This window comes from Ursus maritimus, unplaced genomic scaffold (genome assembly GCF_017311325.1).
Source record: "Ursus maritimus isolate PB19 unplaced genomic scaffold, ASM1731132v1 scaffold_23, whole genome shotgun sequence".
NCBI classification, from domain to species: Eukaryota; Metazoa; Chordata; class Mammalia; order Carnivora; family Ursidae; genus Ursus; species Ursus maritimus.
In genome coordinates this window covers 21,658,693-21,683,309 of record NW_024424786.1, presented here as the reverse complement: position 1 = coordinate 21,683,309, position 24,617 = coordinate 21,658,693, and the positions used below count along the sequence as shown (strand labels likewise).

At 47.6% G+C, this 24,617-nt stretch overlaps 1 protein-coding gene across 9 annotated transcripts in view; it reads right to left on the bottom strand.

Moving 5' to 3' along the window:
• Positions 1 to 24,617, bottom strand: part of LDLRAD3 (low density lipoprotein receptor class A domain containing 3) — a 223,272-nt gene that overhangs the window by 105,019 nt on the left and 93,636 nt on the right. For all 9 annotated transcript variants that reach the window (XM_040638949.1, XM_040638954.1, XM_040638955.1 and 6 more), the window contains one exon: positions 12,962 to 13,087. In XM_040638949.1, the coding sequence (XP_040494883.1) occupies positions 12,962 to 13,087 (126 nt within the window). The remainder of the gene's footprint in view (positions 1 to 12,961; positions 13,088 to 24,617) is intronic.

The following is a 24,617-nucleotide window of genomic DNA, read 5'->3' as shown; positions in this document are numbered from 1 at the left end:
TTTTTTTTTAATATCTTTAACTATGTAACTCAGGAAGTTTGACTTGAAAGGTCAGAGGAGGTAGAAGGATGGAGGAAGCCAGTGCTCTCTGCTTTAAAGATAATGGACCAGTGTAAAGTCACCCAAAAGTAGTCTAGCCTGAAAATATAAGTTTTAATTATTTTAATTGCTGTGGGCCAGAGGACGGTTCAACTTGATCAGAATGAAACCAAGGTCTGATTTCAGCCAAAACCAAAATGGGGAAGCTCAAACCACAAATCACGTTCAGTTTCTGTCCAAGGCAGCCCTCCAAACCCTCTGGCATCCCGTGGTGGTGGCCTTCAGCTTCCCTGGGACCTTGGGGGTCACGTGTATGCAGCTGAAGTGTCGGCAGCAATCAGCTCACTCAGACGGACAGCCTCGGAAAGGGGCTCTAATTGCTCCAAGATGGGGCGGTCGCACACGTACGTGAACACCCTGGCGGGGAATCTGTGCCCAATCAGCCTTGCTGACAGGGCTGGCATCTACTTACTTTTCTTCAGCCTCACACCCTCTCAACCCTGCAAACTCACTCACAGAAAAGAAGTGACGTGTGCGTGTGTGCGTGTGTGCGTGTGCGCACACTCACGGCCATATATGCACACACGTACATTACATACGTGTGTGTGCGTGGACGTGTATAGACAGATCACACACATCTGCAGGATAAACTAAGACTGGTGATACCCTAAAACACAGCTCCGATAAAGAATCCAGACTGATTGGAAACCAAGTCACAGCCCGACTTTAACACATATAACCACACGGACTAGTAGCCAGATTATTATATAAAGATCTCTCACAACTCAAGAGGAAAAAGACAACTCCGTAGGAAAATGGGCAAAGGATACGATCAGACAACTGCCACAAAAGAAATGGCAAATGGTCCCTAACAGCTGGAAAAAATGTTGACTGTCATCGGTAATGAAGCACCACTTTGACCACAGCAGACTGGCCAAACTTAAGGTCTTAAGAGACCGCCAGGTTGCTGGCAAGGATGTGGAGGGAGAGAAGCTCTCGGGGACCACCAGTGGTATGCAAACTGGGGGATCCACCTCGGAGACCAATTTAGTAATTTCTAATAAAAAGGTGCCCGTGCCCTCCAGCCCCGCAATTTCACTTCCAGCTATACACTCCAGGGAGAATCCTGAACACAAATGTTTACTGAAGCTCTGTTTGTAAAATAAAAAAATTAGAAATGACCCAAATGTCCATCCACAGGAGAACAGATGCGTGTGTTATGTTGGTGCAACAGAGTTCTACAGCAGGAGGTGGCTCACCTTTTCTCTAAAGGGCCAATTAGGACATATTTAAGGCTTTGCTCACTATTCTGCCTCTGTCTCTGTCAGGGCTACTCAACTTTTGCCATGGAAATCCATCAACAGAGGGCATGGCTGTGTTTCAATCAAACTTTATTTATAAAAACAAGTGGCAGGCCAAATACGGCCCAGCAACCGTTGTTTGCCAACCCCTGATGAACAGTAGTAAAAAGTCAATCAACCCAGGGGCGCCTGGGTGGCGCAGTCGTTAAGCGTCTGCCTTCGGCTCAGGGCGTGATCCCGGCGTTGTGGGATCGAGCCCCACATCAGGCTCCTCTGCTATGAGCCTGTTTCTTCCTCTCCCACTCCCCCTGCTTGTGTTCCTTCTCTCGCTGGCTGTCTCTATCTCTGTCAAATAAATAAATAAAATCTTAAAAAAAAAAAAAAAGTCAATCAACCCAAAACAAAACAAAAAACCCCCAAAATCAGTGAACCAGAGTCAAGATCCATAAACATCACAAATACCACAGTGTGGGAGCAAAGTAAGCTCAGGACAGTAGATGCCTCCGGGGAGAAGGGAAAAGGATAGACTCCAGGAAGGGGTATACGCTGTGAACTTCTAATGATATCTGGTAACATTTTATTTTAAAAATCTAAAGCAAATAAGGCAAAATGGAAACATGATTTTTTTAACTGAGGTAAAACTAGCATACACCATTATATTAGTTTCAAGTGTACAAAATACTGATTCGATATTCGTATCTACTGTGGAATGATCACCGCAGTAAGTCTAGTTGACATCCGTCAGCACAGTTACAATTTTTTTCTTGTGATGAGAGCTTTTAAGATCTACTCTCAGCAACTTTCGAGTATACAATACAGTGTTATTAACTAAGCTATAGTGATACCATTATTATAATACATTATTAATAATAAAATAGATCATTAACTATAGTTAATACAGTTATAATAATATAACAATAGGCAACTTGATTTTTTTTTTAAAGATTTATTTATTTGAAAGAGAGAATGATTGCAAGTGGGGGTAGGGACGGGGGGGAGAGAGAATCTCCTGCAGTCCCGCAGACTCCCACTGAGTGCAGAACCTGACATGGGGCTCGATCCCACGACCCCGAGATCATGACTGGAGCAGAAATCAAGTCAGCCGCTCAACCGACTGAGCCAACCAGAAGCCCCGGTAATGTGATTTTTAAAACGGGGCTGGAGGGCTTCAGAGAGGAGGGGGGTGGGAGAATGGGATAGGCTGGTGATGGGTAGTAAGTAGGGCACGTATTGCATGGTGCACTGGGTGTTATACACAACTAATGAATCATCGAACTTTACATCAAAAACCAGGGATGTACTGTATTGTGACTAACATAATATAATAAAAAATATTATTATAAAAAAATAAAATAAAACAGGGTGTTGGGGACGCAGGTGTTCATTTAATTCTACTTTGCCTTTTCAGTATGTTTGAAAGACTCCACTAAAAATGTTGAAGTGTCTAGTCTGGCAGAAATGTCTCAGTGATCACGAACTTTCCTTTACTCTTCCCTCACAGAATGCCATCTGGCCCACCAACACCTGTTTTGGTGTCTTCCACACTTAGATGGCCAGTTGCTCGGAAGACGCAGGTCCGTGCTGGCCTCACCCACACCTGGCGTTCCTCCTTATCAACGGCTCCTCATAAAAGAGCATATCCTCGGGGCGCCTGGGTGGCTCAGTCGTTGAGCTTGAGCGTCTGCCTTCGGCTCAGGGCGTGATCCTGGCGTTCTGGGATCGGGCCCCACATCAGGCTCTTCCGCTGGGAACCTGCTTCTTCCTCTCCCACTCCCCCTGCTTGTGCTCCCTCTCTCGCTGGCTGTCTCTCTCTCTCTCAAATAAATAATAAAAATAAAATCTTTAAAAAAAAAAAAAAGAGCATATCCTCGCCACTGTCCAACAGGAGGGCAGAGAAACCGAGGCAGAGGAGGCCACAGGAACACTGCCCAACCCCAGCAGCAAGAACGAGAAAAAGGCCTCTGAGCCATCAAAACGCACATGGCGTGTGCACGCCCTTCGAGGCCTGGGGGCTTCCTCCTCGGGGCCTTCAAGCCTTCACCTCCCTCAGGCTCTATTGATTCTCCAGCTCTGTAAATTCCAGCAAGGTTTGCGCTCCCATTCCCAAGGCCACAGCGAAGAGAAGGAGAGGCGATGTTGCCTGGCCACTCGCAGACGAACCGCCCGCAAGAAACACAAGCAGACAACTATGGCAGGAGACGGAAAAGCTATAAAAAGCTGCCTTCCGAATTCCAAAAGCACAGCAGCCTAAGATAGTTTCAAAAGAGACCAGAAAGTTCTAAAAGGAGCCAAAAGCAACCCTGTATTATAGCCCAGTCTAAAAATTAACGTTCCTAAGATGGCCCTGCGCTGTCGCCAACGGAGGAAAACTGAAAAAACCTGGATGCCATGCATCGCAGAGAGATCGCTGTCATCCACGGCCCTCCAAGGCATAAACACGTCCAGTTATTGGGCAGACTCACTTAACCAGAGGAGCAATACACCCCCCGAAGTTTCACTCTATTTCTTCCAGGGCCTCTGCCCGTCGACCAGGCTCAGCCACACTTGAGGGTGAGCACGCGTGGGACTATGGCGGACCGACCCTGGAGGCTCTGGGCGGACAGGGATAGAGTCTTACGGGCTCCCACGGTCCCATGGAACCCTACCCAGGACCCTAAAAGAGTAACTGTTTGACGGACAGCTCATCAACCGAGCAGCAAATGCTTCCTACATCAGGATGTTATGTCTCAGTATTCTCTAGCAATATTTAATGTGCTCCAAATGTATGTTTTCTTTGTCCTTGGGAAGGTTTACCAGTCACCGAAAAATGTATTCCTTTCCTCAGTTAACTAGAAAGAAGAACATTATTTATCCCAATAAGGGTGGAGAAAACTGTCCATAGAGTCAATTTCAAAAACTCAACAGCAGACTCAAAAGCTCTTTAGTTATTATTAGCACAACAAACACAGGGATCCGAGGATCTGTTTCCAAGCCCACAATACTCAGGAAAGAGAACGTGTCTCCCCCTGCCATGGGGGAGAGAGGAAGGAGTTAAGGTTAAGCTCCGTGGTTAATTAAACTGGCAGCGTTTACTTCAACCACATCTGAAGGAGAAGCACCCAGGGCCCACTGCGGTTGCCCAAAAGCAACTGACCGGCTTGAAGACAGGAAATGAAGCAATCTGTCTCTAGCAGGATGTAGGAAATGTCGCCTTTAATCCATATAAAGTCTGTGAAGTCGGCCCCTCTGGCACCTCAAAGGGTTCTTCATAAAACACTTCAATGAGAAACTCCTCATCACCAGCTCCCTCGTTTCCCATCTGCTCCCCATCCCCTGGCAGCCGCTCACTTCCTCACCGAGCATCCCAACCTCATGGCCTCCAGGGAGAGCTTTGCTTTCCAGCTCCAATTTCCCTGGAAACCAGGCAGCTGGGGGAGCTGGAGCTGCCCGGAGCCTTCCTCTGTTCCAGGATGGAGGGCCCCCCAAGCCCCTCTGGAAATCATCTGTGCCATTAACAAGCACGACTCCCTTTGTGCGGGAAAAGGCATGCAGCCCCGACCTGCAAAGAGGCAGCCTGGGCGCTGCCAGCTGCAAGTTCTTGCCCTCCTTTCAGAGTCTGCTCCCCGAGGCCTCTCCCAGCAAGCCCTCCGCCCACTGAGCCAGCGTGGCCCATGCGCAGCCACGTTCTGGAGCTAGCCCCTCTTCTGGGTCTGCAGGAGGGGAAGGAGTCACCACTCTGGGCAAGAGGCAGGAGGCAGAGTCCTCAATCCCGCTGAGTCTCTAAAGGCTCAGAGGATTGGAATTTTCAAAATCCCTCTCGAGTCCACTGGGTGCTGGTGGCAGAATTCTGATTCACTGCTGATGACAGTCTGTTTCCTCCTCCCTATAAAGGCTTCCGGGACATGCCCACCTCCTGTCCAACACCCACGCCTGCCTTTTATCCAATTTCACTGCTTCAACCACCGCCTTCCCACGGATGGCCTCCTAGACCCTTCCTCTTGCAATAAACATCATTCCCCTGATGCCCTGTGGACACTGCAGCCTGAATACCCCCTCCCTCACACCCTGCATGTCTGCAATGGACGACCTCCCCCCTCTCGCTCTTCTTATAGCTCCACTCCTATTAAAGGGACCACCATGTCCCAGCTCTTCAGGCTCCAACCACGCATGACCTTCTCCCTCTTCTCACCCTGCAACTTGGCTCAGGTTCAACTGCTCCTCATTGGGTATAAAATATAATCCCCAGGGACACCTGGGTGGCTCAGTCGGTTAAGCACCTGCCTTCGGCTCAGGTCATGATCCCGGGGTCCTGGGATCAATGTGGGACTCAGCAGAGAGCCTGCTTCCCCCTCTCCCTCTGCCCTCCTTCCTGCTCGTGTGCGTGCTCTCTCTCAGAAAAAATAAATAAAATCTTTTCTAAAAGGGGGGGAGTAATAATATTACCAACGTAAAATGAGATAGGACATGGAAAGCATATAGAAACGTGCCATATGCAAAGTGAGTGCTCAGCAGCAGTTTGCATACCCCCCAGCCTCTGCCTTGAGCCCTCAGCCTGAAAACCCCCCCATGGAACTGCAGGGCCAATTTTTAATGGTACCCATCCACCTAGGTCCATCTCCTTCAACAGCTCCCACTGATGAGCCCAGAAGGAAATAATCTCCCCCATCACTGGTTTCCACAGCACTCCCAACTGCCAACCCATCCAATATTATAATTATTTGGATGTGAGTGTTTTTGTCTCCCTTGCTTGAGCGTAATCTCAACAATGCCAGAGAGTCCTGTATCTGTCCCATCTCCACATCCTTTGCAGTATCTCGCACAGGTCTGGCATAGAAATGGTGGAGAGAAGATGAGAATCTGAAAGAAGGTAAGAGCTGGGGTTAATGAACAATGTATGGCTTAAACATGCCCTCTGGGTAGCCATCTGAGACCACAGAAGAGGGTCGAGACACCCATTTGTTAGGAATACATCCTGGCTGCCTGTCTTCCTGCTTTAACCCTTTGTTCGATTAGCTGCTTGGCCCACTCGTTCAACAGACATTTACTATTGACTCTTTCCTTTAAATAAGCACTCCACTAGGCACAGGGGATGAAAGAAAGCCCAGTCCGTATTCTTAAAGAGCTTGCATTCTAGTGGGGGAGACAGGCAGGTCAATATGCAATGAAGACAGAGCACGAGAAGTGCGATTTATTCCATATATATCTATTGCACGCTAAGGCCTGAGCCAGACTGCACACTTGGCCCTGGGAATACGGCTGTGAGCCTGACAACAATACCATCTCACGAGGTCACAGTGCGGCAGGGAAGACAGAAAATAAACACAAAGTGGTGCTACAAACAGTGAGGCAGGGGAAGGAGACAGAGTGGGAGACCAGGGAGGTAAGGAGTTATTTTTTTTTTATAGGGTGCTCAGGGCAGGCCTCTCTTTTTCGGTAGCATTTGTTCAGAGAAGGTCCAAGATGGTGTGCAAACACACTGGAGAATGAGCCAGCCCGGCCCTGGCAAACCAGGGGTCTCTCCCTAAGGAGACAGGTCATTCAAGCAGAAGGACGGAGCCTTTAAGGAGACACAGATGGGGGGCTTTGGAGCTCTGGGCGGAAGAGTCCCCCTGCTACAGCCCCCTTCTGCCCCAGCTCATCCGATGCAGGCCCGACTCCTTGAGGGCACCACTGGGAAATGGAGCATCTAACCAGGCCGACACAAATAGAGCTTTGGGAACAAGGCAGCGCTGGGGGGGTTCTGTGAACAAAAACCACAGGTACACTGGTGAAACCCGGCAGCTGTTCAGGGGGACAGGCGAGAACTGGTCAGCAGCGGAAGAAACACAGTCTAGGACATGGTGGTCCTTCTGGGCACAGGTATGCTGAAAGCAAGAGGAGGAGATCCTTAGCCTGAATCAGTGGCCCATGCAGGTCGCCCAGGCCACGCTGCCATCTCGGTTCCGGGCAGGAGTCTCCGTCCTCACACCAAATGAGGACTCAGGTCAGGGCTGTGCGGCCAGCCGAGCCAGTGTCCCACGTCCAGCCAAAGATGTCTGAGCGCAGGGGAGAAGAAGGGGCCGAACGCAACCAAGGGAGGAAGGACAAAAAGCGAAAGGGTAAAATCTCAGCATTGTGAGCCTCCAAGAGGGAGTCCTGGCTCTCGCTTATCTTCACTCCTGAGTCAAATGAGTGCAAATGGTGGGAAAACCTGTCCGGAGAAACAAAGTTCTTCAACAACAGGCCGCTCTTGGGATGTCTGGGGGGCTCAGTCGGTTAAGCGGTGTGCCTTTAGCTCAGGTCGTGATCCCAGGGTCCTGGGATCGAGTCCCGCAGCGGGCTCCCCGCTCCCTCTGCCTGCTGCTCCCCCTGCTTGTGCGTGCGCTCTCTCTCTCTCTCTCTTTGACAAGTAAATAAATAAAATCTAAAAAAAAAACGACTCTCCTGTTATTCATGAAAAGTCAAAATATAACCCAACAAAACCTCTCTTTTCTTTTTACTGTTTTATTACAGAAAATTTCAAATATCCAAAAAGAGAGACTGGCATAGTGAACCCCCATGTTCCGATCACCTGGCTTTAAAACTTACCCACTCACTGACGATTTTATTTCCATTCTAGCCCCTTCCAGTACCCTTCAGGTGATTTTCCTTTATATGCTTCTTTATTATTATTATAAATATCTAATATGCTATTAGTTACTATATATGTACATATACATCTTTATATATAAGGACTTTTTAAAAATAATAAACAGAATATCAGGGCACCTGGGTGGCTCAGTCAGTTAAGCATCAACTCTTGGTTTGGCGGCTCAGGTCATGACCTCGGGGTCCTGGGATCGAGCCCTGCATCGGGCTCTGCGCTCAGCGTGGAATTTGCTTGAGATTCTCTCCCTCCACCCCTCTCTCTGCTTGTGCATGGATCTGACAGTCTGTCCTCCATGGGGCTGCCAACATGTTCCGCTGTCCCTAAATTTCCTGTGAACTCATGGATGGTGTTAGAGTGCATGCTGTGTCCCCCAGAGTTCATATGCTAAAACCCTAACCCCTAATAAATGGGATGGTCTTGAGGCTTTGGGAGGAGATTAGGCTAAGATGAGGTCATGAAGGTGGTGCTCTCATGATGGCATTAGGGCCCTTCTGAGACGAGCAGCCAAGGGATTTCCCTGCGTGTGCGTGCACCAAGGAAGGCCAAGTAGGGCCATCAACAGGAAGAGGGCCCACACAAGAACCCAACCACGATGGTACCCTGCAGGCTGGTCTTCCAGGACTATGAGAAGTGAGTTCTGTTTAAGTCACCTAATCCATGGCCTTCTGCTACAGCAGCCAGAACTGACGAAGGCAGATTTAGAGGCTCGATCAGATTCAGGTCGGAAGTGGAGGCAGAAATACCTCACCGTGATGACGTGTGCTCCTGCTGGCTCACATCCGAAGGCAAACAACATCTGGCTGTCTCTTTGCTTGTGATGCTCAGACAGACTTGTGAGAGGTTCCAGTTCCGGGTCAGAGACACTCATGACACCCACCCTGGCTCTCTCCCTGAATGCAGCTGAATAAAAACCCAGCCAAATACATGGACAAACACAGCGGCTCTTTTAGATTCTGGAAAGGAAACCAGAGCAGCCAACCGGGGAAGAAGACCAAAATTTGAACTATCACCGAAGTGGAGGTAGGTTTACTACTCCCTCCCTCCCCCATCACAGTCCCAGGAAACTGGAAAGGATCAGAGCAATCGTGGAGCAGGAGGAACTTGGAAAAGCAACTCCATAACATTATTTACGAACTTCTAGGCGGATGCCCACGTGGCACGGGCGTGGATCTGGTCCTAATCAGCACCCCCAAGACTTTGAGAACCACACTCACAGACCACTGCCCAGGTCCCAGACCAGCTAGAGGAGGTGTGCAGGCACCACGGACCCAAATAGCACTGCAAAAACAGCTTGCAAACGATTGCAACCGCAGCCCACAGAGGGGCTGTTAGGAATTCGTGGCCTGACCCAACAGGGTCATTTGCTCACTAAACCAAAAATATCAACATTCTCCGTAGGATTGAAACAAAACCCAGAGTGTCATACATCATCATCAAAATACCCAGAATATAATCCAAAATTACTTGCCTTGCAAAAAATCAGGAAAATCTCAATTCTCACGGGAAAAGATAATCAACAGACACCAACGCCAAAATAACACAGATGTTGGAATTATGTGACGAAGACGATAAAGCAGCTATTCCAGAAAGACTCCAACAAGCAAGCAATCACACAAACTCTCAACACAAATGGAAAACAGGAGGTCTCAGCAAAGAACCCAGAAGATATAAAGAAGAACCCAAAGGAAGCTTTAAGAACTGAAAAATACAGTAACTGAAATTAAAAAAAAAAAAACACACCGTGTATGGGCTCGGAAGCAGACTGGAGATGACAGGAAAAAACAGTAAACTTGACAAAAGGCTACTAGGAATTATCCAACCTGAACAATGAAAGGAAAAAGATCGATTAAAAACTGAACAGAGCCTCAGGAACCTGTGGACAATCACAAAAGATCCAAAGTTGTTATCCGAATCCCATTAGGACACAGAGAACTTGAAAACGATTTGAAGAAAGAATAGCTGACAAGGTCCTAAGTGCGGCAAAAGACGAAAACTTACAGATTCAAACAGAACCCGACACAGAATAAACTCCAAGAAATCCCCCTAGCCAGACACACTACAGTCTAGCTGCTGAGAGCTAGACTGGGAAGAAAAAAAAATCTTCAAAGCCGCCAGAAAAAATGAAGCATTTTCTATGGGGAAACCATTTGAATGGCTGCAAATTTCTCATCGGAAACCACAGAAGCCAGACGACGTGGCACAGCATTTTTAAAGTGCTTTAAAAAAGAACTGTCAACCCAGAATTCTATATGCAGTAAAAATATCCTTCAGGAGTGAAGGTGAAATTGAGACATCATTGGATGAAGGGAAACTAAGTGGGTGTGTTTGCCAGCGGACCTGCTTCAAAAGAATGGCTCAGGGAAACGTTTCAGCCAGAAGGGAAATGATACCAGAAGGAGACTTGGAACATTAGGAACGAAGGAAGAGCAACCAAAATGGCAAGTCTCTGGGTAAACAGAATAACAGACTGTTCTTCTCTGCTGGAGTTCTTTAAAATGCATTTGAGAGTTTAAAGCAAAAATGAAAATATTGCCTTTTGGGGTTCTGAATATATGGAGACGTACTATCTCAGAAGACCAGAACGTAAAGAGATCTATCGCGTGCTAAGGATTCTGCATTCTACCTGAAGTGGTACAGTGTTGATCCAGAGCTGTCTGTGAACAGATGGACGGCTGGTCCCAGGCGTGTTCAGCCCCATCCATTCCCTATAAAGCTCCCCATTAATTTTTCATCTAATGCTTTCAGGAGCCACTGACGATCCATTTCTTCACCAAGGTTACAAAACAAGATACTCCAATTCTCTCATTCTTCCATGTTAGTTGGTATTCTTCAATCAAAAAAAAAAAAAAACAAAAAAAACAAAAAAAAAACCCTTTCCTATCTGTGGGCTATTTAAGACTCAGAAGTACAATGCATCTAGAAAAAGGAGGATAAATGCTGGATTCTCCCCTTTTATTTACCAGCTTCAAAATAGTGAATTAGAACCCATCGTTTTTAGATGGTAGATATGCCACAGGGAAATGCTAGCTTAATCCCCAATGAGTTGAATTTGGAATGGATATAATTAAGTCATTTAGACAATTAGAGACCATATCCAAACATTTAAATCATACAGGGTCTTTAATATGGAAGAGAGTATGCAGGATGGCACAATGATTTAGAACATACGTACTAGAACATATCACATGCTTGCTTTTGCTTTTTATTGCCATTGAATTACTCTCTAGTATGTACATATGAATACACACACACACACACACACACACACACATAAAATTCCCCCTTAGCGTATAAGATCCCCATGGACAATAGGAAGCTAAGATCAAGCTGATACACACTTACTAAAGGACGTGGTGAAATAGAAAACAAGTACATCCTTGGACATCCTAAGCCAAAGGCCAAATGCTAGTAAACAGGGTCTTCCTCTTCATCACTCAGTTTTAAGTCCCTAGGGGTTTTCAAAATCAATTACCCCTCGCCAGCCACCACACTAAACACTTTTCAGGTACCACCTCGTCTAATTGCCTCAATGACCCAGGAAGCAGGCTCTCGGGTGTCCCCATTTCATGAGACAAGGAAACCACTGTGCAAGGAGATTATGAAACACAGCCAGCCCAGCTTCATCAGGGCAGAACACAAACCCAGGGCCGGGCTTTCCAGATCCAGAGTCGTTCTGCTCGATCGGGCTGCTACCCAGTCGGTGATGTGCATCTTCCTAAGCTGGGTTTCTGCTACTCCACTCACCAGTCAGCAATCTACCCACTAGGCCGTATTTCTGCCCTTCGGGATCCAGAAGATGAAATAAGGCAAAAGGAGAAGGCACACGGGAGAGTTATATACTCCTGGTGTCCCCACTGGGAGGGCACAGCGACAGCTGTTCCCTGGTAAGGCATAAAGAACATGGGAGATGGTCCCCCTCCTCTTCAGGGGCTTATTACACCCAGAACCAACAGGGTAAGGGAAAGTCAGTGTCTCAAAACAATCAATGACGTCATTACAACATGTTTTGAAAAAAATTAATAACGCAAATAACAATTATATGAACGATGATCACAACCCTTACGAATAACATATACGTGGATATCTACGTAAGCACACATACACACATACGCACACAGAGAGAGGGAGGAAGGGAGAGAGACGCCTGGCCCAAAAAAAAGCCCACATCTGAGCTATGTGTCATTCTGGGCAGTTTCATTTTCCTCTTTATGCTTCTTTATATTTTGCGGGGAGCGCTGGCCCGGCACAAAAGACCCCGGGAAAGAGATGTCTGAAGGTCACCAACGCTGCTGTGTGTGACGTGGTTTTGGACACAGAGATGCTGGCCAGGAAGGGACTGTGTGTCTCCAGGACACGGAGTAGGAGCTCAGCACCAAGACTGCTAAGAGGCAAAGGGGGGCAGAGAGAACAAGAGGGGGTGTGCGTCTGTCCGTGTAGCACTATTACACAGCAAGTGCAAGGAATCGAGGCAGTCCGAGACAAGGAGAACTTCAGCTTTCTATACTATTTGGGTGTTTTTCAGGAATATTTTCTTCTGATATATCTATATCTAAACATGTAGACATGTTTTTAAACATCATCCCAAGTGGGAGGGAAAGCCAGCACAGCAACACAGGTGTTGAATGGGACGGTCCCTCAGAGGAGGGCGTGAAGGAGCAGAGAATCGACTTGGCCCCTCGTACCCTATGTGACGCTGGACGAGCTCCCTGGCGTCCCGACACGTCAGATGCCTTATTTGTGAATGAGGACCATTCACGCGCACCTGCAGAGCTATCGTCGGAACAGAACACAAGGTAGGTCCCAGGCCCGGAGCACTCGGAGAGTCCCCACGAAACGGGAGCGGAGCGCTTACACGTTTACCCAGGACAGAAGGGGTGAAGAGCAGGATCTGGGCAGCCAGAGAAGGCGCCGGAGCCCATGGGAGTGAGAAGCACAGGGAGGAGAGGGGCCGCGCTCGAGGCGCCGGGCCCATCGGAACGAACGAGGGGGGCATCCGGGCGCTCCTCGTACTCACTGCAGTTCTCCTCGTCGCTGCCGTCCGGACAATCTTCAAACCCGTTGCACTGGAAGCGGCCGATGATGCAGTGGATGCCGCTGGCACAAGGGAAGAACGTCGGGCCGCATTTCGACTTAGCCTTGGCTACAGGAGGCAAAACAAGACAAACAGCAGGCCGTGAGGGGGTGACGTCTTCTGACCCCTGGCGTACCCATCCCACCAACTCTGAGCATGCACAGGGGTCCCTTCACATTTCCCTTGAAGACCCCCAAAATTTCTTACCACCCTCCACCCACTGTCAACGCCCAGCCAGCCTGGGAGCCCACACGCATGATCCTTGAGGAAGGGGGTGGCTATACCCGCTGTGTTTACACGGCCCCTGCACAAAGCCGGGCTCAACCAGAATGTGCTTCACGAAGGAACGAATGGGTGAGCAGACGGTGATGGAGGCAACCTAGTCTTAAGGGGCTTAAGGTTCCTTAGAACCATTCACAATTCATTCCCCGACTGTCAAAGTCATTGTCTGCATTTATTAAGTGCTTCCCATTCTAGGCAGTGTGGCCAGGGCTTTCTGTGGATGATCCCATTTAATCCACCCAGCAACCACCCAGTGCCATGATGTGCAGAAAAGAATTAACACCACGGGCCTGAGACGGCTACCCTGTAGAGAGCCTTGCTTGCTTGCAAGGTTGGCCCTCGCGTGGCTGGCATCCAGGGACTTGGATTTCTGGAGGGTTCCCACCATTCTCTCCTAAGAATGGCTCCAGCGCCTAAACTACATGCAAACAGTACAGTTTATGCTGGACACCTGTTTTCTCAATTGGCCCCCAGTAAGCACCGCAGGCACTGAGTCCGTAACGAGCTTCGCCAGTAGAAAGCATTTCTCACGACTTGTTGCTGGGAAGTTAAGTGTATCCTATGTACCACTTCATTGGGAGAGGACTCTAGAAGTCTGAACCTGGTTTCCTCTGGACTTCACTCCTTTTGCTTCTTCCCTTTGCTGATTTTGCTTCGTGTCCTTCCACTATTCTAAGTCCTAGGACTATATACAGAAGTCCTGGAATCCTCCCAGCAAACCACTGAGCCGGGGGGCAGCCTTGGGGACCGCCAGCAAGGATGGGTATGGTTCCTATCCCCATGTCAGAGGTGTGCTTTGAGCGGTAAAGTGACTCACCCGGAGCCACACAGTTACAAAATGGGACACTGGGGTGGGAGGTCCCTGGCACTAGATTCCAGAAGCCAAGCTCCCAACCAGCTCAACTGTGTTGCCTCTGCCGGTCTGTCACTTCTCACAACAGAGGCCAGACTCCGGCTCAGAGAAATTCTTCCTCTGCTCCTGCTGTACAAACAAGTTTTAACAGAAACCGCTGTAACCTGGGCTTGATTGAGTGTCCTGCTAACCCAACAGCCCTGTGGGGTAATGGACTTTCCTGGTAATGGTGCCGGCTGCCCTGGCTGGTGATTACGAGGTGTAAGATCAGATCTATTACTGCATCCCAGGTAGCGAGCCCCGACGAGCATCCCTCTCCTCTCCGGCCTTAGAGGCACGACCCATTGTCCTCAAGAAGAAAGGGCCATTTCTCAGGAACAAACAGGCAGTAAATTACCTCCATGTCCCTGTCATCAGGAACATGCCAACTTTAGCAGCATGACCCACAATCAACAGGGTTTTAAGGTCTGGGACGTGCCTGGGTTTTAAATGCTCCATTCACTTTGTTTCAACCTGGAACTTCTGTAATGGTGCTGTTGTACTCTTCGAAAGCACAAACTTGGGAGACGGTGTCTGGGTTCAAATTGTGGCTCTACTTTTTATGAACTTGGGCAAGTTTCTAAATATCAGTGATTCTCAGTTTCCTTATCAGTAAATTGGAGGTACCATCTGACTCCCAGGGCTCTAGGAAGGATTCGATGAGATAATCTATACAAAATGCTTATAGGCACAGACCATTGTATACAGCAGATGCTCAATTAATGGTAATGCTTTTGCTATTCATCATCATCATCATTAATTATAGAATTTTATTTTATTTTTTTTAAAGATTTTATTTATTTGACAGAGAGAGAGACAGCCAGCGAGAGAGGGAACACGAGCAGGGGGAGTGAGAGAGGAAGAAGCAGGCTCCCAGTGGAGAGGCCTGATGTGGGGCTCCATCCCAGAACGCTGGGATCACGCCCTGAGCTGAAGGCAGATGCTTAACGACTGAGCCACCCAGATGCCCCAATTATAGAATTTTAAAATTACTTCTTAGGCTGTTAATTTTTTTCCTGATCGTTAAAGTTAAAAAAGCTCATTATGGAAGATCTCTAAGAAGTGATATGAAATGATAGCCAAGATACACTGTTAAGTGGAGGAAAAAAATAGAGTGCACAAGAGTAACTATAGTATTTTAACCCACCAAAAGAGCAAAAAAGAAGTATATAAGAAAATCTACATGGATTGGTTCATCTGTGCAGAAGAAAGGACAAACCAGAAACTAAAGAGACCGGTTATGTGCAGGGTGTAGGTGGGAAACGGGTGGAAAGAATGGGGAAATCAGATTAGAACGAGACAGCTGGGATGAGTCTATACAGCTCTGAGTCTTAGAACCCCAATATTTCCCATACCCCAACAGTAAGCAATTAAAATCATCCACATGCACGTATGTGTGTGGACACTCAAAATAGGATAGAAACAGCAGAAGTGAATGTAACTGGATTATGGAGGAGTAAGCCCACCACACTGAACCAGCCTAAGTAACGCAGGAAACCGTTATCTTGCCTGGATTCTATACAGCTGAAGAAAAAGAATTGTACACAAATAGGGCACTCTACTTTTATTTGTCACAGGGGTATGGATTAGCAGTTCTGAAACTACCTTTGTGTGTGTACTAGGACTGAACAAATAAGTAAATATACTGCAAATAACCGCGAGGTTTCTCACTCTCAGAGGAAGAAGTTAGAAATAAAGAAAGTGGAGAGGCTAAATGATCCCTGAGGCTTTGGACTGGAAGTAAAGACACCAGTATAAAGTCAAGGTTTGTAAAGACAGAGAGATAGGTAAGAGAGAGAGAAATATTTATAGAATTTTTAAAAGATTTTATTTGAGAGAGAGGGAGAGAGAAAAGCGAGAGAAAAATAGCAGGGAGAGGGAGAAGCAGACTCCACACTGAGCAGGGAGCCCGTGATCCCAGGACCCCAGGATCATGACCTGAGCTGAAGGCAGATGCTTAACCAACTGAGCCACCCAGGTGCCTGGAGAGAGAGAAATACTGATCTGATGTGCATATCGGTCAGCATACATACGTATATTTCCTAGTTCCATCTGCTAAGAAAGACGAGAAGCAACACACTCCAGTAGCAAATGTGCACACCCAGCACCAGATCTTGGTTTCTAAATACCACATAAAGGGAGCCAGGGTTCCTTGGAGAAGTGGTTAATTTCAGGGGGAAATTCAAGATGAACCTGGAGTGTCTTGTGTCAGCAGAGAGTAAAGAAGTGCTCAAACTATGACGGAGGCAGGTCAGAAGGAGCTCCCCAATGGCCAGAGCTACGACGCTTTGAGTGACAAAATAATGATAGTTTTGGACTATAACCCAGAAAATACAAGAAATATCTGCGAGTCCATACCGGCATCATAAATTGTTGGATAAATAAGTAAATGGGGAAGAAGGGAAGTTGTTCCTTATAAGAATTCCGATGATTAAACAGAGAGGGGATGTGGGATATAGAAAGTCACCATTTAGCGAGCACCACAGTAACAATGGTTACAGGCAAGACCCAGTGATGGATCTCAAAGAGAGGACCAGCCAGCCTTCCTCTGGCCACCCTTACAGGCTGCTGATAGGCTTTGACATCTGAGAGCTGTAAACCTCCATTCACAACGTCACTGCCCTCCTGGCAGCTTAAAAAAGCCTAAAGCCCTTATCACAGCATCATGCAGCTCTGGACATCTCTCCAGTGCACGCCCACCTGGGCGCCCTACCTGGCTACGTGGGCCTCCTCGGTCCTCTGGAAGCTGGTGCACACAGGTCCCCGCCGCGGCCCCAGCCTGCGCTGCCTTTCTCCCAGGGTCACATGGCCCATGCCTCCACTTAGACACTGGACTGTTGACCCAGGAACTTGGACTCCCACCCCCTTTCTCGAGCCCTCACTCAGCTCCTCCTCCTTTCCTTCCTGGGAAAGGACATCACCGGCTTTGTGCTGTGCTGTTTGAATCACGAACATACACTCGTTTGAATACTTTCATTCAGCCCTTTCGACAGAGCTGTGCTGCACAGTGCCGACACCAGGTCATAGATACTTGCTGAATACACAAACGAGCCTGTAAAAGAGAGAGTGGGACTGGGTACAACAGCTAGCTGACTGAATGCTGACTCGGCCAAGCACTATGCTCTAGGTTCTACAAATACCGCCTCACTTACTCCTCACAAAAACCCATTTCACAGACAGGAGAGCTGAGGTCCAGAAGAGAAGGAGCTTGACACTGCTAATAGGTAGAGTCAAAGCTCACACTCTGCTCTTGACTCATCTGCTCTTCTGGCCTCTTTAGATATTTCTAAGCCCCAGTCCAGCTCCACCGGATTAGACTTTAGAAGACAAAGAAAAAGAATATGAATAATTGTAAATGAATTAACTACCATTCAGTTAACCAGCGCTTTGGCCCTGCCCCTGAACCCTTTCCAAGAATTACTCATGAGACCTGCTGCCTCGGCAGCAACACTCCGTTGCTGTCTCTGTCAGAGGGAGCCCGTCCCGTTGTGACTACACCTGCACCGCGGGACACCTGCTACGACAACCTGCGAGGCGAATCACAGGCGGCCAGCCGAGCACCTGGCTGAGGCCCCCAGAGAAGCCAGCCACTGACAGCAGCTGTCGGCCACCCCCTGCCCGCACCACCCACTGTGGGGCTCAGGGGGGCAATGGACCAAGGCCGCAGGGTTCCCCCCCGACCCCCACTTCCCCAAAGGGGAGATTTCCACATGAAACTCAGCAGTCCCTGGCAGAAGGTGGACAGGGTGCCTCCAATGCCACCGATGACCTGAATTCAGTCTTTTTCAAGGACTTGCTCCCTGAACTTTCCAAGGTGGCAGCTTTCACCAGTGGGAGGACCAGAACCAGTGCTCTCCCGGGGGCTGAGTTTCTTTCCCGATCGGTGTCCTCTCCCTCCTCAGGGTCTGGTTGTCACAGTTCTGATTTTCACGGATCCGTGGGATAAAAAAAATTTTTTTAAAAAACAAGATGGGGGTGGGTAAAGGCCTAAAACAGTTGCCAACTTTTTATTTTGCCAGCGAGGACACACACAAAGAAATCTGCAATCATCTCTACTCACTACTGTCCCCCATGAAAAGCCGCTTTAGCCTCCGAAATGCAGGACAAACAACACAGCGTCCTCGCACCAGTATTTGGGGATTCTGTCAGGACTGGAGCGGAACCAGGACACATCGCGGTGAGGCCACACGGTGAGGCCCCCGGAGCAAAGACCTGATTGCCCCCACACAACATCTGGAGCACAGCTGCTAGCTCACACATCTACGCTCAATGACTGATCCTCAGTTTTCACAGCGGAGAAAACTGAGGCCTGAGGAGGCGGTCTGAGCCTTGCCCAAAGTCACACAGCTACTTAGGGTCAGACTGGTCTAGAATCCAGTTCTCAGTCCCCGAGTCTAGCCTCTTCCAACTACACTATGCTGGAGGCAAGGTGCCATCGAGTCACGCACTGCCAAATCCCACCCCGAGGATCAGATTCGGACAAGAGCCCGGGAGGCTGAAAGCCCCTCTACCACACGGCCAGAACCCTCCAAGCCTTGCAGAGAAATGCTCTGGACCAGACATCATGTCTGGGGCTCCCAGTCTGCCCAGAAAGGGCTCAGGGCTGCTCACGGGTCCGGAGAATGTGGTGCTGCGGCGTCTGTGGCTACGAGCCCACACCGTCCCCACGTGGTCATCCCACAAGAGTCAGAGCCGCGATGCCAGAGCCTCTCTGTTCAGCCAGGACAGCCGGAGCTCGCTCATCAGACCTGCGGCATGTCTCAGGCTTCGGCACCCGCTCCAGCCATAAACACGGGTATATTTGGGGTCTCCCTTCCAGATGTCTGTAGTTGGCCAAATGAGCAGCAGCTGCCATCTCCATGCCCCTGCTTGCCTCCGATTCCTGCTCCAGGATCCTGCCAGCGTGTGCCCGTGACAGCCCAAAGAACCACAAGCAGGAGCCTTAAGCTCTTCTGTAAAATTACTTTTCATAAACTCACGACACAGCTCACCGTGAAAAATTCAAACGACAAGAAAACGTACAAAGGTCAATGTAAAAATTACCCCACGCTGCTGCCCAGGGAAAGCCACAGTGGCCACTTTGGTAAATGTGCTCGTAAAGCACGGTCTCAAGAACTCCTGTGTGCAAACAGATCGCCCTAGGACCTCGTTAAAATGCAGTGGGTCTAGAGTGGAGCCTGGGATCCTGTATTCCTGAGGCTCCCAGGTGATGTCAGTGCTGCTGGTCCAAGCGCTTCCCTTCCGAATAGCTAAGGACCATGGTCTCGTCCATTGTTCTAGCTCCAAGGCCCAGAAGAGTGCCTGGTGCACACGTTACTCAGTAATTACTGACTAAATCAATGAACAGAAATCTGAGCATAGAGCTTTGCTTAAATGCACCCATGAAACACGATGCTATTTGAAACTTGCTTTTGTCACTTGCCCATATAGTGTGACATCTTTTCATGTTGGTAACTACAGGTCCACACTACCAGTTTTACTGGCTACGGGTAATTTTGCTGCATCTCTGTACCCGTAAGTCCCATGACTGATGGATACTGGGGTGTTTTCAATAAACAATGCACACACAGATGCATAGGTTATTCCCCCTACTTGTACAGTATCTCTTGAAGATACAACCGCGGGGTCACAGGATACGTGTATTTCACATTTTGGCATCCTTTTGATCATCGACTGCCTCCTCCCAGAGGAACTGGTAGTGTCTTCTGGCCACAGATGGCTACAGGAAGAGCCTCCAGCCCCCGATCGTCCATCGGAGATAGGCCGATTCTCCCCTGCTCGCAAGGATATTCCTAGAAGCACACAGGCTGAGAACACCCCACAGTTCTTCTGTGTTTATGTTAAGTTGGTCCTTCACCGCACCCGGGGCTCTATTATTCTCCATTTATCTCTGTCTCCCTTCATTTTAACATCTGTGTATTTCATTACTTTGCCAAGGAGGGGACATTCCTATCCAGTCAAGGAAACCATGACTCTTCTTTTTATCTTTTAACATTTGCACCGGGTGCAGAGCATCAATCTTTGCTAGAATTGGTTTCCCCGGGTTACACTAATCATGGGCTAATGCACAGTGTCCCTCCTTTCAGGAGATGCTCCTTGAGCCAATTTTCCCAGGCTGCATCGCCCCCTCTAAGGGCCCGACAAAGGGCAGGTTCTCACTCCAAGGACGGTCCTGCTTGCCAGTATTCCTCCAGAATGTCCTGTCCTGTGACACAGAGTTTAACAAAGAAGGGTGTCAGTGATCGTCCTGCAGAAGAATCTTCAGGGAGCCCTCTCCCCTAGGGGCATCTGCATTCGTATCAAGCACAGAGGATTCCACTGAACACTCACACGTGACCACCCCATCTGACAGAGTCTACCTATAACTTAGGCCCCAAGAACAAATGACCTCATCAGTCCTTTCTTTCTGATGTTGCCATGGCACAGACCAGCAACTGCTCCAGGAATTGTGGCTACAGGGTTCCTGTGGGGCCTCCTCTGGCCACCACCCCCAGTCAAGTCTAGCACTCATCTGCCAGATAGCACAGGAGAAACCATGGGCCTCTTGACGATCTTTCTCCATCTCGACAGGTTCTCTCTTCCTCCATGTTCACGTGCAAGACACAATATCACTCTGCTTAACATGCAAAAGCTGCAAGCTTGTATTCACCTGGTTGCTGTCCTAGCAAAAAGGCCCTTTAAGATCTTAAAAACTCCTCTACCAGTGCTGTCCACATTTTAAGGATTTGCACTTTACCTGTGCACGATACAAAATAGGGATAAAAGGTCCAAAAAGTGTGTACGGTTCCCTCTGGGCAAATAACAAAATACTCCTGAGCATCCTGCTCTCTGCCAGGCACTGACTCAGTTCTGTGGTGATTCAAATAATACTCCCTAACTGCGAGTGGAGGAAGGACACAGACAAGTCAGCGAGACTCTGCCTGCAGTGCCGTGAGTGCTCTGATGGGGGAGCTAGAGGACACCCAAATCTCAAAGTGAGGCAGAGACTGACGTCAGAATAGGCCGCTCAAAGGAAAACACGCCTCAGCAAAGACACTTCGCACGTAGCTATGGTGGAAACTGATGTAATGTTTAGACACTCTGAGGCCTTGCTCATTTATTCATTCCACTCACGTTAATTCACATAGTCTGTGTCACACCTGCAAAGAATAAGGATACAATGGAGACCGCTCTGCCACACAGAAAAGTTTAGTGCTGGTGGGACTGTTCCAAGGAGGAACAGCATGTGCAAAGGCCCAGAGGCAGAAACAATGTGGTATGGGGAGAACCGAAAGGGGGTCAGTATGAACTTGCTTCTCAGGTCAGTAAAAAGTGCCTGGTATGTTTTCTTTAATTAAAAAAATGTAAAACCTGATTTCTCATGAGAAATGTGCCATGAGTTAGTTGCAATGCAGCTCACACTAAAGATGGGAGAATTATCTACACCAAAGTATAAATTAGAAAAAAAATCAGATTATAAAATCCATATAGTTTGGATCAACATGCACAATGCTCCCCCTCCCTTCCCCAAAGTGAACGCCTACATGGAGCATCACTGGCTAAAAATTTCACAAAAAGTAATGGGTCTAAAATTGCTACTATATTCAGTCCCTTGGTTCATTCTGTAAAATGTCAAACCGTGGTTCCCTTGAAAAGTCGAACATGACTTCATGGTTGGAAGCAAAGAAGCAAAAGAGCCTTATAAAAAGTAACAGGCTTTTTAAAAAAGAATATGCCTGGATTCTCTAAGAAGTCTAGGAGGCAAAAAAAGACAGGTGTTTCATTGTGGTCCTGACGCAGAGGGCAAACACCCCAGAAAGCTAAATCAACACCTGGAATTCAAGCCTTTGCGCATTCATTATTACTTGAGCAAAAAAAGCCCGTGGCTTGTTCCGGCAGTTCAACTCCCCATGACTACTGGAGTGAACTCCGAGTTTTATCCATCAGATATCACGATGTATTATTTCTTCCTCAAACACCATACTGGCTGCTTCAGAGATACACATTGGGGAGCAGAGAGAGCAAAAGATCACAAGTTCATTGGAATATAAATACAGAAAGAAGGCACTGAGCTGCAACAGCTTTAACAGAAGACTGCTGGAAAATTCTTTCTAAACATCTCCTCTTTCATAAGAATAAGGGGTGTGCAGCCTTGGGGCTAAGAAGTCAAAAGGGCTTAGGGTTCAGAAGCATCTGGGCTTCTATCCCCATTCTGCCACATAATAGCTGAGACCCTGGACAAGTCAGTGAACCTCCCTTGACCTCAGTGTCCCTGTCTGTAAAAGGGGCATAGAGATAGCACAGACCTCCTCAGTTGTTGGGAAATAACATGAGATCTTGCATGTAGAGAAAACAGCACAATGCCTGATATCTAGTAGGGATCTGATTGTACCTTCCCCTCCCAAACATGGTCCATGTGTCTACTAACTGCTCTTCTTCCCGTATATGGATGGCCCGGAAAAAGATGAGGTGGAAACCAACGTAATGTTTAGACTAAGGCCTTACTCTTTCAGTTATTCATTGCATTCATGTTAATTCTCAGACTCTCTGTGCCACACATCAGACTAAGTGGGGTTGCAAAGAGAATCAAACATTCAAACGTAACTTCTGCTACCAAGCTGTCCCTAGCCAAGGAACACCTGGCTAAAAAGAAGGAAAAAAACAAAAAACAAAAAAAGAAGAAGAAAACAAAGGGCAATAAACAGATCACTGCAACGAGATGTGGCAAGTCCTTTATAAGCTGTATAAATATTTGCCTTTCAAAACTGTACTACGGTCGGGTTAGAGGTCAACCTGTCAGGGTTCAAATACTGCCACTTACTGGACACAGGATTTACGGCAACTGATTTCACCTCTCTGTGCCTCCATTTCCTCGTCAGGGAATGGTGATAGTAACAGTATCTAACTCGCTGGGTTGTTGTGGGGATTAAATGAAACAATTTAACGATTGCTTAATCTTTCTGAGGAACACAGTATTAGCTATGATGGTTAATACTGTATTAGCTATGGTTACATATAGTACATATTAGCTATTATTATTTAACATACTACAAAATATAGTATTACATATAGTGTTATACAATATTGCACGGTATTATTACACACCATTAGCTATTATTATTACTATTTATTCCTATTATTTCCAAACAGTTTCTCCCCTCGCCTGGCAGACCCAGGGTGCACAGCACAAAGGAGTGCCACGTCAGCTGGCTAGGGGACTAGTAGGGGTGTGTTGATGAAGAGGGAGATGGAAGGGCCTTCCAGGCAAAATGAATGATGTGAATAAAAGCTCAGAGTTGCGACAGAGTGGGCCCGTCTGTACAGAGATATGGGAAGTTTAGGGGGTGTAGAACACGGATGTGGCAGGAGACGGGGGTGGGAGAGGCAGGCAGGGGTCTGGACACAGCCCAGGAGTCAGCCATCTTTATAAAGCAAGGTGACATGTCAGATCTGTTTTTTATGAAGAAAACTGTTATGGACTCACAAGGATATTATGAGGCTCTGTAACATGGAAATATTCTCCTCACTCCCAAATAGCCCTGAGGGAATTCAGGAGACAAGTCTATAATATTCTTTGGGCTTTTGGGAAAAAGAGCACTGTAAACAATAAGGGGATTCAAAGTGTCCATCCTGGCCCTTTAAAATAATTTTAAGAATGAAAGGGAAAAAGCCAGTAAGTCTGGAATTAGGACATTATCTTATAACCTAAAGGGTTTTTTTTCAGGTTATTTATTTTACCTATTTGTAATGTACATACATAGGCAGGAAGGTATGTTTTGTATGTCTTTATATATTGGAATGAAAATTCCAGAAAACCCATAAGCAGGAAACCAAGACATTCCCAACTGAGTCTTCTATAGACAAAGTCTGAGAGGAAAAGCTCTAAAAAGATAATAAATAAATGTGGGTCAGATAACTTAGCTTCCGGAGGCTTTTCACTGCTTAGAGGAAAAACTTCCTGACGGTGGATCAGAGTTCCTGGGATGAAAAACAGATGTGAGAACAGACATCCCAGAACAGACTAGTTTCCAGTTTAAAAAGAGTGCTTTGATAAAGGCATCATCGAAGAAAAGGTGATATCCGAAGGGCAACTCCTAAGAAATGGTGGGGGGGAGGGAATAAAAAGGGAAAAAAAAAAAAAAGTAGAGGGAAGGGCAAGGATGTGAGAATCAAAGTTCTCAGGTCTGAACAAGGTCTGAACAAAAGCTAATAAAAGGAGAATCTATTCTAGATCACTTTCCATCTTGATGGGCAACGAGGGACATCACCTTTGCCCAAAGAAGAAGGTTTGACTTTTCAGAGCCTCTACCCACTCCCACCCTCTGGGCCCTTGGCAAACGCTGATGTTTTTCTTCCTAAAACACCTTCATTTCTGCACATATTCTCTACCTTCAGACTTGTGTAAAGGAAGTTCATTTCTGATTAGCTTCCTGGAAGTGTCTCGGA